Genomic DNA, 14761 nt, shown 5'->3' with positions numbered 1-14761 from the left:
GGGAGGGGCGGAGACAGCCCGCCGGCGAGAGGAAATCTTCGGCGCGACGCCAGCGGCCTATTGGCTGCCGCGTCCGGAGCCGCAAGCCCCGCCTCCGTCGAGCGGGTCACGTGACCCCTCTTCAAGATGGCAGCCCTGTTGTTTTGATGAATAATACTTGATGGAGTGAGGGGGTACGAGGAGCTCGGAGGAGCAGGATTCACGCTTCCAGCCGGACCTCGGCTCGTCCCACCCCTCCGCGGCCCCCGGCCCGGCGTCCTGCGTGGAGGAGGTCCGTGCCCGGCCTGCGCTCAGCCGGCAGCGCGCCGCACACTGCGGGGCGGCTGTGGGCTCGCCTGCTCCGGGGCATCCATTCTGCAGTCCCGCGGTTCCCGCCAGGGCCCGAGGGGTGGGACCCGGGATTGGAGCGCCGCCGCTGCGTCACCGCCACGAAGGCACGGCGCGCTGGGGCACGAGCCGGGCTGCACGCCGCGCCGATTGCTCTGGGCCGCCGGGGAAGCCGAGGGCCGTCGGTGGCGCCTGCGAGGACCGGGCGGCCGCCGGGGGAGCAGCTGCTGGGGCGCGAGAGACGGGGCAGGGCCGGGGCCCTTGCAGCGACCGCAGCCAGGGAGACTCAGTGCCTCGTGTTCTTAGTTTTTAACCTCTGACTATGCAATTCTGAAACCTCCCCCGTTGGGGGGGTCAGACCGCCCGGTAGACGCCGTCCACGCTCCTGGCTCCCGCCTGGTCTCCAGAACTGAAGGATTTCTCCCTACGCCTTTCACCATTAAGAGGAAAGAGATGGAGGAGCTGAGCGCTGACGAGGTGAGGCGGTGTGGGGGGGTGCGGGCGGGGGGGCGCCTTGGAAGGGGTAGTTGGCAACTCTTTGGCTCTTTGGATAGGGACGGTTTTGCGCTGGTGTGGCCGGACTTTTGGCATGGGGGAAGCAACGGGAATGACATTTTCCAGGAATAAAGGAATATGATGGGAGCAGTCGTCCAACATCAGGTTGGTGGTGCCGTAAGAATGCTGCACTTTTGGCTTCGTTTTCAGTGTGTTTACTCAGTCCCCCAATTTCTCCAGGGATAGAGCGTGCAAGACTCCAGAAGAGGGTCCCTGATTTTATTGTCTCTTCCTTCATTCGGAAGTCCGCTTGCTTTTCGAGCATTCCTTACGGTTGAAGACAAGGAGAGCATCTTGAAGGTGTTCAGTCTTTTCTTAAGGGTACTGAAGAAAGAGGGGAAGGATTTTGATCATGGCAAATTGTGTGTCTTCAGGAATTTAAGGAACAATTTTGGATAAAATCATAATGTTTCGAGACCGTTTTAAAAGGAAATATTTTAAATCCCAGCCAGATATGCGTGGCCATTTCATTGTGTAAGTCGACTGAAGGTACCTTTGTGTTTGAGAGGTAGCTAAGAGATTCCTTGATGTTTAACAAAATTTGTATATTCTTAACAGTCTAAAGGCTTCCAGTTAAATTGTAATTTAAGAGAACACTAATGACCTGTGGTATTCTTCGTTTTCATTTCACCCCTCCCCCCTTTCAAACTTGTGTTTTGCTGTGGCAGAGACTGAACAGGAAATAAATGGAAGCAAAAGACTTTGTAAACTCTCTGGGTTTCATGTCTGGAAGGACCCATGCAGATCCCCTTCTTGATGCTGTAAGAATTGTTTAATAAGAGTGTTGTAAAAAGCAGTGGCAGTTAAGGCACAAGGAATTTCCTGTAATTCAGTTGTTTTTTCCCCCTGCCTTTTTTACCAATTGGGAGCATCCTTTTCAAGACCCCTGCTGCCTGGGGCCTCTTCATCCTACCTCTATTTCTTCCACTGGTTTGTATAAACTTCGTCTGCAGTATTATGAAAATAGTCATCCATCTTCAGGTTGGTTGTACTGTGAAAAGCCCTTGTTCCACTTTGGCTCCAGTCTCCTTGTGTGTTTTCTTAGCAGCTAGACTTCTGCAGGCAAGTTGTGGGTGAAGGGTCAGGTAGAAAAAGAAACAATTTTTTGGATTGTGATACTTTTGTTGTTTGGAAAGTCAGGATTGCTCATTTTGTGTTACTGATTTGGTTTTCCTCAAATACACCAGGAATGTAATCTTAAACCAGAAAAATGCTGAGCAGTTTCAGGAAATTCCAAGGGATCTCCTTAGAAACATTCATTTTATGTGACTTTTAAAAGTATTCCCCACCATTTTTCTTTTAAATGAGACACAACCTTTATTTTTCTTGTGATCTCTAAATATTTCTTGGTTTAAAGGCCTTTGCATATTTGATTTGTGTGTGTGTGTGTAGATATTTGTCTTTTTTGTTTTTTGTCTTTTTGAGACAGGATCTCCCTCTAGCCCCAGCTGTTCTGGAACTCACTATGTAGACCAGGCTAGCCTCGAACTCTCAAAGATCCGCCTGCCTCTGCCTCCCAAGTGCTGGGATTAATAAAGTCTTTTTAAACCAATGAAATATATAAATTGATAAACTATATAGATTGATAAAAGATACTGTATAATCTGAAGCATATCTATTTAAAGTGTAACTTTTAGTGACTATACAATGAACACATGTAAAAAAGAGACAATGTTTTTCAAGGTTAACAGACTATTAAAAGGTATATGAAAAATTAAATTGACTAATAAAGAATTAGTTTGAAGTTACCTTCAGCAAATTAGTTGGCCAGCTGGGCGTGGTGGTGCACGCTTTTAATCCCAGCACTTGGGAGGCAGAGGCCGGAGGATCTCTGTAAGTTCAAGACCAGCCTGGTCTATATATTGAGTTCCAGGCCAGCTGGGACTATAGGGAGACCCTGACTCAAAAAAAAGCCCCGCCCCCAAATGTTTTTAATCCAGTTTCTTTAATTCTGGGGTTAGGTGTGCACTTCTCAACAGAGATATTCCCAAAGCTTTTCACCTTTGCACTATGAACTCTGTTGGTAGAGATGTATCACAGATATGGTAGGTGATAGAATTGATTTTAAAAAGTAACAATAATACATGCCATCATATACCTTTAATCCCAGCAATTGAGATCCAGGCCAGCCTGGATAGAGGCAGGGGATCTCTGTGAGTTCAGGCCTGCTGGAGCTACAGGGAGACCCAGTATCCAAGAAATAAAACATCAAACAAACAAACAAAAAACCCTCCAGCCCTGCATCACAAGGCTTTAATCCCAGCACCCTGGAGGCAAAGGCAGGTAGATTTCTGAGTTCAAGGAGTTCAAGGCTAGCCTGGTCTACAGAGGGAGTTCCAGGCCAGCTGGGGATACAGGGAGACCCTGTCTCAAAAAGACAAAAAAAAAAAAAAAAAAAAAAAAAAAAAAACCCAAAAAAAACCCCTAAAACCCTCCAAAACCACAATAACTTATATTATTGACAATTCAAGAATTCATTTCAGAATTAAAACAGCCATAGTGATCTGTCACAATCAGTGAAGACATTGGACTAAGTCAGAGTTTCATATTTAACAAAATGGAAATGTTTGAAAAGTAAAGACTGGTATAACCAGGCTAGGTCCCTCTTTCTTAGGTCACCTTGAATTCTTTTACTTTTTTCTTCTTTACCTTCATTGCTGTTTGTTGTTTACCTAGTGCATTATAAAGAGTTCTTTGCTCTAGAGCAGAGCTGTGACTAAGTTCAGCCTCTTCAAGAACCTGCATTCCAAGGCACCATTACTTACATCCTATTCATCTATAGCCTGCTCATGTGTTGTTTTCGTATACGCAGGAGATGCTGTACAGTAGGCCAGGCATTTAAAACTGCCTTTCAGTAGTGGTGATGAGATTGCATTGAAGTGATTTGTGCTCTCCCCTCTTCTTTTCTCTTTTTTCTTCTCTTTATGACCCACTTCTGTAAGATGGCTGGGATTCAGGGTGTGGTCAAGGTTTTAGGCCAGTGTGGTGTTCTTCACAAATGCTGTTATGTGTGACCTTGAATTTTTTTAAAACATTGCCTCTGGTTTTTTGAGACAGGGTGTGGCTATATAGTCCAGATTTGACCTTAGACTTGTGATCCTCCTGCCTCAGCCTCCCAAGTGCTGGTATTACAGATCAGCAGTGTTCTGGAAGAGAAAGAAGACCAAGAAACCTGCACTTTGCCAGGCGTGGTGCAACCATTGCCTGATTGATTTGGTAAAGTAATGCTGTGAAGTAGGACCTGTGTTATGTGTTTTATAGGTGAGGAAGCTGAGATTTGGGTTAAGTAAGTTGTCTCAAGTGGCAAGTGTTTAGAAGTACACAGCTAGAGTTGAAACTCAGGCTCCTGATTCCACAGTCCCCTTTGTTATAGTTCATTGTTTAACAACTGGCCAAAAACTCATCACAGCATATTTATAAATATCCTGCTGGCATTGACCTTCCTTGTTTGATATGCATAGACAGACTCTTATGCAAATATCTTCCTCAGTATTCCCCCCCTCTTTTTTTTTTTGTCTTTTTGAGACAGGGTCTCCCTGTAGCTATACTAGAACGCACTATGTAGACCAGGCTGGCCTTGAACTCACAGAGATCCACCTGCCTCTGCCTCCTGAGGGCTGGGATTAAAGGCATGCACCATCTCGCCCAGCTCCCTCTCCCCTTTGATGGTTCACTTTATAAGCATTTTTCAGGGTAGGACAAAGAGACAGCAAAACTAAAACTTAAAATGTAGTTATTATGCCAAGTGCTGTTGTGGACGTATGCACAAGGCATTAGGAAGAATGAGAAGGGACCCCTTGTGGATCAAGGTCTTAATGCTGAGTTGTTGCCCATGAATGGGCCCTGGAAGCTGGCTATGAGACTTGGGGTGGGGGGGCTCAAGAAGTAGCACCAAGTCATAGCACTGGATCATTTGAATTTGCTTGTCTCTGACATTGGCTAGTGTCACACCTCAGAGAGCTATCTGAAAGCTGAGGAGTTGGAGCTTTCTCTGTAGGACTGTAATTTCTTTCCTGGAGGGAGTTTAGGGGTTTAAGAAGGTGACTGGCATGGTGTAAAGAGTAGATTGCAAAATGGTGGTGCACAGTGGGAGACAAAGGAGGAGGCTGCAGGTGCTAACCTCAGTGAGGCAATGGAGTCCTTGGAGGTGAGGTTTTGGCAGTGAAATGGTGGTGAGCAGGCAGACACACTAGGAATAAATACTAGAACTCTGGGACTGGAGAGATGGCTCAGCGGTTAAGAGCACTGACTGTTCTTGCAGAAGACCCAGGTTCAACTCCCAGCACCCACATAGCAGCTAACAACTGTCTGTAACTCCAGTTCCAGGGGATCTGTCAGCATCTTCTGTTCTCCATGGGCATTGCATGACATAGGTACACTTACCTACATGCAGGCAATACACTCATGCACATAAAATAAAAATAATAAATAAAATATTTTAAAAAATACTGAAACTCCAGATTCACCCAGTTCTTTAAACATTTTTAAGTTTATTTTTATTTTATGTGGATGAGTGTTTAGCCTGCATGTATGTAAGTACACCACTTGTGTGCAGTGCCCAGGAAGGCCAGAAGAGGGTGTGGGATACCCTGGAACTGGAGTTACGGAACCCTGGTCCTCTGCAAGAACAGCCAGTGCTCTTAAGTGTTGTGCCATTTCTCCAGCCCCTCTTTTTTTTTACTTTGACATAAGTGCTCACTATGTTGCCCTGCCTACTCTGCTCTACAGCTCCATGTAGTCCAAGCTGTCTTGGAACTTGCAGTAATCCTCCCCCTTCCACTCCCCAAGGGCTGGAATTATGGTGTGTACCACCAAGCCCCTTGTTTGGCTAGCTTAATCCAGTTCCGACATCAGATGTGAAGCAGGATGGAGAAGAGTGGCAACCCCTGGTTTGTAGCTCGGCAGGGTTGATTGCAGCCAGGCAAAGAGCAGATTTTAGAGAAAGCAGATAAATTATTTAGGATCATTGAAAAATGTGTGTCGGGCTGGGGATGTCCCTCCATTGGTAGAGGGATTGCTTAGTGTTCGTCAAGCCCCGGATTCAATCTCTGGCACCATATAAAACTGGATATGGTGGTTAATGCCTGTAATTCCATCTTTGGGAGGTAGAGGGAGGAGGATCAGAAGTGTGAGGTCATCCTCAACTGTATGTGGAGTTCAAAGCCAGCCTGAGACACATAAGACCCTGAAAAACAAAAAGAACAAAAAAGTGAGTTCGCCTAGAGTCCTGGCTGCCTCCCACATCTGTTCCATGTACTCATTTCACCTCTTTTTTTTTTCGATTTGAGACAGGGTCTCCCTGTAGCCCCAGCTGTCATGGAACTCACATAGACCAGGCTGGCCTCCGACTCACAAAGATCCACCTGCCTCTGCCTCCCAAATGCTGGGATTAAAGGCGTGCGCCTCCATGCCCGGAAGAGATGTATTTTTATTTTTAATTGTATGTATGTCTGTGTGTGGGTATGTGCATGTGAGTGTAGGTGTTCTCTGAGGCCAGAGGCATTAGATCCTCCTGGTGCTGGAATTATAGGTCGATGTGGATGCTGGGAACTGAACTCCAGACCTCTGTAAGAGCAGTAAGCACTCTTAACCCCTGAGCCATCTCTCCAGCCCGTGTCCCGACCTCTTTAGAGAAGAGGCATAGATGGATAATGGTCATATTAGCTGCCGCTTATGTGGTGTTATTGTCTCCATTTTACCGGGAGAGAATTGTGGCTAGTAGAAATTGATTAACTTGCTAAAAGGCACATAAGTATGCAAATACTACCAAACTGAGCTGTGTCCCAGCTCTAAGCACACAGTTATGTGGTGTTACCTGAACCCTAAACCAGAGCCTGGCCCTGTAGAGTTCTCAGACCCTTTACTGAAGCATCCTTAGAAATCTTCCTCATTTAGTGAGGAAGATGGGAAGTGGAAACCAGCAGGATTCTCCAGTTGTTATGGCCAAGAGTGGAGAAGAGTGGAGGCCTCAAACGGCCCTGAACTGAGGGATGAGGGTGGGAAGTGTCTTCATTTATTTTTTTTATGTGTATGTGTGAATTGCTTGCATGAATGTAAGTGCACCCATATCATGCAACTCCCAAGGAGGTCAGAAGAGGGTGTGAGATCCTCTGGATCTGGAGTTACACACTACTTAGCTGTCGCCTGGGTGCTGGGAAACAAACCCAGGGCCTCTGCAAGGGGCAGCCAATGCTCTTAATACTGTGCCAACTCTCCAGCCCCCTTATTGTTTTTTTTTTTTTTTTTTTTTTTTTTTTTTGTCTTTTTGAGACAGGGTCTCCCTGTAGCCCCAGCTGTCCTGGAACTCACTATGTAGACCAGGCTGGCCTTGAACTCACAGAGATCCACCTGCCTCTGCCTCCCAAGTGCTGGGATTAAAGGCGTCTTTTTGTTATTTTTGAGAGCAGGGGAGGGGTCTTGCTCTGTTGCCCAGGCTGGCCTTGAACCAGAAGCTTGGAAGATCTCCCTCAGCCTCAGGCATATTACACTGCACTTGGCTTAGAAGGTGTCTGATGTGTATATGGGTGGTGATGGTTTTGTGTGTATTCGCACATGTAGAGACCAGAGGTCGATGTCAGATGTCTTTCCCTGTTGCTGTCCATTTTATTTTGTGAGATATGGTTTCTCACTGGACCTGGAGCTCGCCATTTCAGCTAGACTGGCTAGCCAGTGAGCCCCTGGGAACCATCTGCAGTGGCCTCTCAGCACTGGAGTTACAGGTGTACTGCCATGCCACACATTTATGTGAGTTTGGGATCCGAACTCAGGTCCTTATGCTTGTGCAGCAAGCACTTTACCCACTGAGTCATCTCCTTAGCCCAGGAGTGTCTTTTGAGAATTTAAGGGACACTACGGAGCCATCTGAGGGAAGAATGTTCCCAGGTCATGGGAGGATGCTTTGGGCTTGCTGTGGGAGGGACATAGCGACCTGCTTCTCACTGTGACTGATGTAATTACTGCTGAGCAGTTGACTATGACAGTCATTTCCTGTTGATGTGCACACCTGGTTAAACCTGTTGCTATTACTGCCCCTTAGAGTGCTGTACCTTTAAGTGTCTTTAAAAGAAATAAATTTTGGGCTGGGGGATGGACCAGAGGGTCAAGTGCCTGCCTTACAAGCATGACCTGTATTCAGAGCTCCAGCACCCACATAAAAAGCTGGGTATGGGTTGGGCGTGGTGGTGCACGCCCTTAATCCCAGCACTCTGGAGGCAGAGGCAGGCGGATCTCTGTGAATTCAAGGCCAGCCTGGTCTACATAGTGAGTTCCAGGCCAGCTGAGGCTACAGGGAGACCCTGTCTCAAAAAGACCAAAAAAAAAAAAAAAACTGGGTGTGGCAGTGTACACCTGTAATTCCAGCATTGGGCAGTGAGGTCATGAAGATCTTGGGAACTTTCTGGCCAGCAAATCTAGGGATTGGTGAACACCAGCTTTAAGACCCTGTCTCAGAAATGTGGGGCGTGATGGAAGAAGATACCTGGTATCGACCTCTGGTCTCCACAGGAGCTGATGGATGTGTGTGCCTGCACACACACGTTTACAGCACATACACAAATTATTCTTTGACTTAGCAACAGAAGCAAAGTTGAGTGCTGAGAGGGTGGGTTTAGCAGTGGGGTGTCTGTGATTTTGTTTATTTTTTATTTTTTTATTTTATGTGTATGAGTGTTAGGGTTAGGGTTAGTTCTTTTTTGTTGCAAGGTAACAGCCAAGAGCATTAGAGAAGTTTGGAAATGCTTGATTCAGAGAAGCTGTGTCAAACTGTAATGGAATGCATAGTTAAAAATTGCTTTTTTTTTACACCCAGACCCTGCAACTGAAGATCGGAGTTACTCCACATTGTTTAGAAAGAAATCTCCAGGGCTGGAGAGATAGCTCAGAGGTTAAGAATACTGGTTGTTCTTGGAGAAGACCCAGGTTGGAATCCCAGCACCCACATGGCAGCTAACAACTGTCCATAACTCCAGTCCCAGGGGATCCAACAGCCTCTTCTGACCTCTGCGGGCATTGCAAGACATGGTGCCCTTACCTACATGCAAGCAATACATGTTCTTCTCAAAGAAAATCTTTATCCTTCCATGTTTATAGTTTTTCTGGGTATAAGAGACATTGTTGACAGTTGTGATCTTTAAGTCTACATAATGAATTCCGGACAGCTGGGGCTACAGGGAAACCCTGTCTCAAAAAAGACAAAAAATAAATAAATAAAAATAAATAAAAAAGTTTAAAAAAGAAAGAATCTCCAAACAAGGAGAGCCCAGTGCAGTGACTATTACCCTGTTCCTGTCTCTTTTTCTTTGCACAAGGTCTCACCGTCGTCCATGCTGGCCTTGAACTCACGGCAGTCCTGCCTCAGCCTCCTAAGTGCTTGGATTGTAGCCATGAGCCACAGTGCCCAGTGTCTTCCTGTCTATTGTTAAGGTATTTTATTGTGGTTTCATGGGCAGTTTTATTTTATTTCACTTGCAGGTTACAGCTCTTTCCCACCTCTCCCCTCCCCTGAGGGAGGGTGGCACTGTGTAGCCTTGGTCTGTAGCTGGCTACGTAGATCAGGGTGGCCTCAAACTGACAAGAGATCTAACTGTCTCAGTCTTCCCTTGTCCTGGGTTTAAAGGTGTTTGACACCATGCCCAGCAGACGGCATGTGTTCTATGAAATAGCATATGCCCGGCATTGTTTTAGACTACGAGGATATACAGCCAATAGGAATCTCCTGCCCTTTCGAGGTTTATATTGGTTTATGTTTTCCAAAGATTCTGTTCTGACTTCTGAAGAGACTAGATCAAGGGGGAAATAGTGACTGCAGAGGAAAAGGTCAGAAGACCATTGCAGAAGTCCCAATGAGAGATGATGTGGTACCAGCCAGGGTTAGTGGTGGGGAAAGTGAAAGAGACACTCGGTAGTCAGCTGTGTTACGGGGGGAGCAGGTAGGATCGGGCGATGGGATGGCTGTGGGCGTGAGAGTGGCATTGAGGATGGTATGAGCTGGGTTGTTACTGGATATTTCTAGATGTGAAATAGCTGCTTGAACCAGATAGATGTTTGTGTCTCTGTAAATAGGAGTCTGGTAGGAGGCTGAGGCTGGTATAGCTACCCCTCTGGTTAGGTCCCAGCCGCTGTCTTGTACCACTTTCTCCAACATATGGCTCCTATCTCTTGGCTATGTGTATCTGTCTGCGTCAGACAGAAGAGGGGAGGGGGGCGGGAAGACAGGCCTCTGGAAATAGACTCCCACTGGAAGAGCAGAGTGGAGAGTGCATTCCTTCCTAGTCTGCGGACATTGTCAGCTCTTGCCAGTGTGAGTTTGAGGGCTTCCTGCTTTGCATTTGTGCGGGTTCCTGACTCAGCCGAGCCAGCAGCCCTGCTTCTAGTCTTTTGGAGGCACCCCCTGTCCCTGGCCATTTCTGATAATTTCTCTGTGTCTCTTCCTTTGGGCCAGATCTGAAGTGGGCCCTGGAGACTCAACAGCTCTAGCTTTCATTTTCTGGATGCTCAGGGAGTTCGGTTTCCTCCCCTAACCCCTAATAAACAAGCTGTAGACAGTGGACATTTCTTAGGCAGATCCATATTCCCTTTTATCCCTGAATGCTGATTGGCAAGCTGCAGCTAGGTGTTGGCCTCATGCTTGGGACTCCTTCCTTAAGTGGCATGAAGCCAGGAAGCACCCAGATCTGAATTGTTCAGGGAACTTCCCTACAGTTATTGTGCCATTGTTGGCATGTGGGCTGTTTTCTAAGATGGTACAAGATTTCTAAAAATTACTTTATTATTATTTTCCTTAGTTTTGGCATGTGCCGTGTGTGTGGAGGTCAGAGGACAACTTGAGTTGGTTCTGTCTGGCCACCTTGTAGAATTCAGGGATCAAACTCAGGTTGACACACTTGGGTCAAGGCTTCTACTCTGGTCCATCGTGCTGGTCCAGATGTTTTAAGTTTTACCACATGTTTCATTGGGGCCCAGTGAGGCTCACCAGCTTTCTGTTTGGCTGTATCTGTGCCCATGCTGACTCCTAAGTCAGCATCATATTTATATCTATTAATAAGGTAGATAACCTCCAGGTTCCAAATTCTGTGTACTACTCACGGTGGTTTGGCTGCCACAGCTGACAGTCCAAAATAATAATGACATAAACGAGGTAGAAGCATCTCCTGTGTGTGTGTGTGTGTGTGTGTGTGTGTGTGTGTGTGAGTGAGTGTGATGTCTGTGTAGGCGTGTACCGATGCTCATGCCATGTGTATGAGCATACTATTGAGGCCAGAGATCAACAGCAGATTTCTCTATACATTTCCATCCTATTTTTTTTTATATAGAACATCTCAGTGAACCTGGATCTTGGGCTAGGTTGCCTGACCAGTGAACTCCAGGGATTTGTCTGTATTTGCAAGTTTGTAACGCCCTCCGCACACTGGGGTTACAATGCCTGCTTTGGGAACCCGGTTTTTATGTGGGTGCTGGGACCAGAACTTGTGCTTGCAGGGAGCACTGTACCAACTGAGCCATAGCCTCAGCTTATTTTATTTTTTAAGCATTTTACTTTGGGGGGGGGAGAATGCATGTTATGATGTGTGTGGGTGGCACATATGCTATGGTGCAATTACAGAGGTCAAGGTCAACAATGTGGAGTGGGTTCTCTCACTTTCTGTAGGTTCTGAGGATTGAACTCAGGCTGACCTGGCAAGCAGTTTTACCAGACAAGCCTGTTAAAACCTGGGTAGGTGGGGCCTGGAGAGATGGCTCAGCAGTTAAGAGCACTGGCTGCTCTTGGAGAGGACCCAGGTTCATTTCCCAACACCCACATGGCAGCTAACAACTATCCATAATTCAGTTCCAGGGGATCCTACACCCTCTTCTGACCTCCATGCACATTGCACGACATGGGTGCACTCACATACATGCAGACAATAACACTCACACACATAAAATAAAATAACAAATAAGATATTTTTAAAAAGCCAGAACCCTGAGTAGGTGTTTGAGATGGTTTGGTGGCTTGGTAGGTCCACAGTTGCTGTAGGCCAGCCTCATTCTGTTTTGTGTTGGCATCCTTATGTGAAGCATCCAGCTCACAGGTCTCGATTCTTGTTTGCTGCTGGGGCTTGTGTGAGGAAACCCATAGTTCAGTGCTCAGGCAGGGGCTGTTGTCCTGGCTGCACATCATCAGAAAGTTTCATGTGACATTGCTGGGTAAGTTCTGTCACTGTGCTATACCTCCAGCCTCCCTTACCCATTTTTAAAATTTTGAGACAGGGTCTTGATATGTAGCCCAGGTTGGCCTCTGCCTCTCAAGTAGTGGGATTGATTACAGGCATGAGCCACTACAACTTGACCTTCACTAGAACTTTTTATGTGCAGCTTGATTTAACAATAAAATTGCCATGTTTATAACATTAGGAGATGTATGAGCATCAGAGAGATCAACTAAAATTGCTGAATGATAGGAGAGAAAGAGAAAACTGTTAAATTTAAAAAACAAAATAAAAAACTTTCCTTACTGCATACAGATTCTCCTGAGAAGAATTTGCTTGTTTATTTATTTTTGCCATTTAATGAGCAAACCCAGGGCCTTACAGTACTAGACGACTGTATGACCAAGCTAAATAAGCCCACTTCTTCCTCCTTGAAGAATGGATACTTTGATTTTAACATTATTTTGCGAGAAAACTTAAAAATGTTAACCCTGGGGGCTGGAGAGATGGCTCAGCGGTTAAGGGCACTGACTGCTCTTGCAGAGGACCCGGGTTCAATTCCCAGCACCTACATGGCGGCTACGAACCGTCCTTAACTCCAGTTCCAGGGGAATCCGAAGCCGCCTTCTGACCTCCGCGGCTTTGCACAACACGGGTGCACTCACATACATGCAGGCAGTATACCATACACATAAAAATAATAAAATATTAAAAAATATACATATTAAAAAATGTTAACCCTAATCTACACTGAGAAAAAGCCTAGCCTCTTTGAGCTTCTTTAAGATCGGAGTTCTTAGCATTTTGCCTTTCTTGTGTTAGGATAGTAACGTTGGCACACGTACTTTAGTGTTTAGTAGCATTAGTTAATTATTAGCCTTTTAAGTGCTTTGTATTAGTTTTCTACTTACAATACAGCTTAGGCATCATTTCAGTGACGTTTCATCAAAAGAAGTATAACTTTTGTTTGAGATGGGGGTCTCACTATGTAGCCCAGGCTTCCTCCTGTCTCAGCCTCCTGAGTGCTGGGATTACAAGTGCTCACCACAAGCATGCATCTTTTCAAGGATGATTTAGCAGGTGGGGTGGTACAGGGGTTGTTAATTTTTACTTCATCTAAGTGTCCTCATGCAGAGACGTTAGGTGATTTCCCTGGTCTAGGGAACTATGGCTAAAGCAGTCTTTTGACTTAAGTGGCCCCATTGGACGGCTTATGAGCAGGAGCATCTTAGTGAATGCCAGGTAGAGCAAATGTGTGTTGGCCTGCCCGTGGGCCCCTCCATATTTTTTTTCTATTTCTCTTCTTGTGTATGTGTGTGTTATGTGCATGCATGTGGGTATACGTGTTCACAGGGGTGTGTGCTCATGTGTGGAGGCCTGAGGTGGGTGTTGAAGCTTCCTTGATTGCACACCTCCTTATTATTTGAGGCAGGGTCTCTCAATCCCAGTTTGCCGATACAGCTAGTCCTGTTAGCCAGCTTGTTCTGGGGTCGTGATCTCTGCTTTCTGAGGCTGGAATTAGAGGTGGGCCACTATGCCTACCAGCATTTATCTGGGCTCTGGAGTCCAAACACCACACTCAGTCTTCTTGCTTGTCAGCCACTGAGCCATCTCCTAGACCCCCTCTCCATCTTTGGTCCATAATGAGAAGACTAGAAAATGCTGCCATTTCTGATTGAAGCCAGGCCTAGTATCATTGGCTGAGGATGCTAAGTAATCGGTAATTCCAGTGTTAATGGTCCATGTTAGGAATGGTCCACACCATAGAGGAAACCTTTTCTCATACAGAAATTTGATGGAGGTGCTGTAGTTAGAAGTCCGTGTTTTCTGTTTCTGAACGAGCCTACTTTCTTGAACTTGGCTGTGTAGCTCTATTGGGATTTTGATGTTAGAGTGTTTAGGGTATGAACGTAGGGTAGACCTTTGGTTGAAATGAGAGAAAGTAGGTTTAGCACATGCCTCAGAACTTGGGAGATCTTGGGGGTGAGGGCAGGGGAGGAGGACCAAGAGTTTAAGATCATCCTCAGTTACATAGTGAGTTCTAGGTCACCCTGGGTCACCTAACACCCTGATATCCAAGGGGGAAAGGGGCTGGAGAGATGGCTCAGTGGTTAAGAGCACTGACTGCTCTTCCAGAGACCTGGGTTCAGTTCCCAGCACCCACATGGTGACTTACAACCCTCTGTAACTCCAGTTCCAGGGGATCTAATAGCCTCTTCCAGCCTCTGCTGGGGTTTGCATGATGCTGGTGCACTTACAGGCATGCATGCAAACAAAACACTCATACACACAGAAAAAAATAAATTATTTTAAAATGCTATCATGCCTTTTTTTTTTTTTTTGACTTGTTGAGACAGGGTCTCCCTCTCGCCCCAGCTGTCCTGGAACTCATTATGTAGACCAGACTGGCCTTGAACTCACAGAGATCCACCTGCCTCTGCCTGCCATCATGCCTTTAAAAATATTTTATTATTTTTGTGTGTATGAGTATATTACCTGCATGTATGTAAGTGTGCCCGTGTCCTGTAATGGTGCAATGCCCAAGGAAGTCCGAAAAGGGCATTGTATCCCTTGGAACTGGAGTTACGGATTGTTGTTAGCTGCCATGTGGGTGCTAGGAATCGAACCTGGGTCCTCTGCAAGAGCAGGCAGTGGTTTTAATCTCTGACCCATCTCTCCAGCCCCAACACAGT

At 46.2% G+C, this 14761-nt stretch overlaps 1 protein-coding gene across 2 annotated transcripts in view; it reads left to right on the top strand.

Moving 5' to 3' along the window:
- The first annotated feature begins 106 nt into the window (after positions 1 to 106).
- Positions 107 to 14761, top strand: part of Ube4b (ubiquitination factor E4B) — a 132964-nt gene continuing 118309 nt past the window's right edge. Inside the window, exon 1 of one of the 2 annotated variants that reach the window (XM_008831837.3) lies at positions 107 to 804. In XM_008831837.3, the coding sequence (XP_008830059.1) occupies positions 781 to 804 (24 nt within the window). In that variant the 5' untranslated portion in view covers positions 107 to 780. Of the gene's footprint in view, positions 805 to 945; positions 988 to 14761 lie in introns of those variants that run through there. The other variant, XM_029562872.1, reaches the window with a different exon arrangement.

Source organism: Nannospalax galili, unplaced genomic scaffold, assembly GCF_000622305.1.
Source record: "Nannospalax galili isolate Female #2095 unplaced genomic scaffold, S.galili_v1.0 scaffold870, whole genome shotgun sequence".
NCBI classification, from domain to species: domain Eukaryota; kingdom Metazoa; phylum Chordata; class Mammalia; order Rodentia; family Spalacidae; genus Nannospalax; species Nannospalax galili.
Note: the sequence above shows the minus strand (reverse complement) of the source record. Positions and strands in the feature narration are given on the sequence as shown.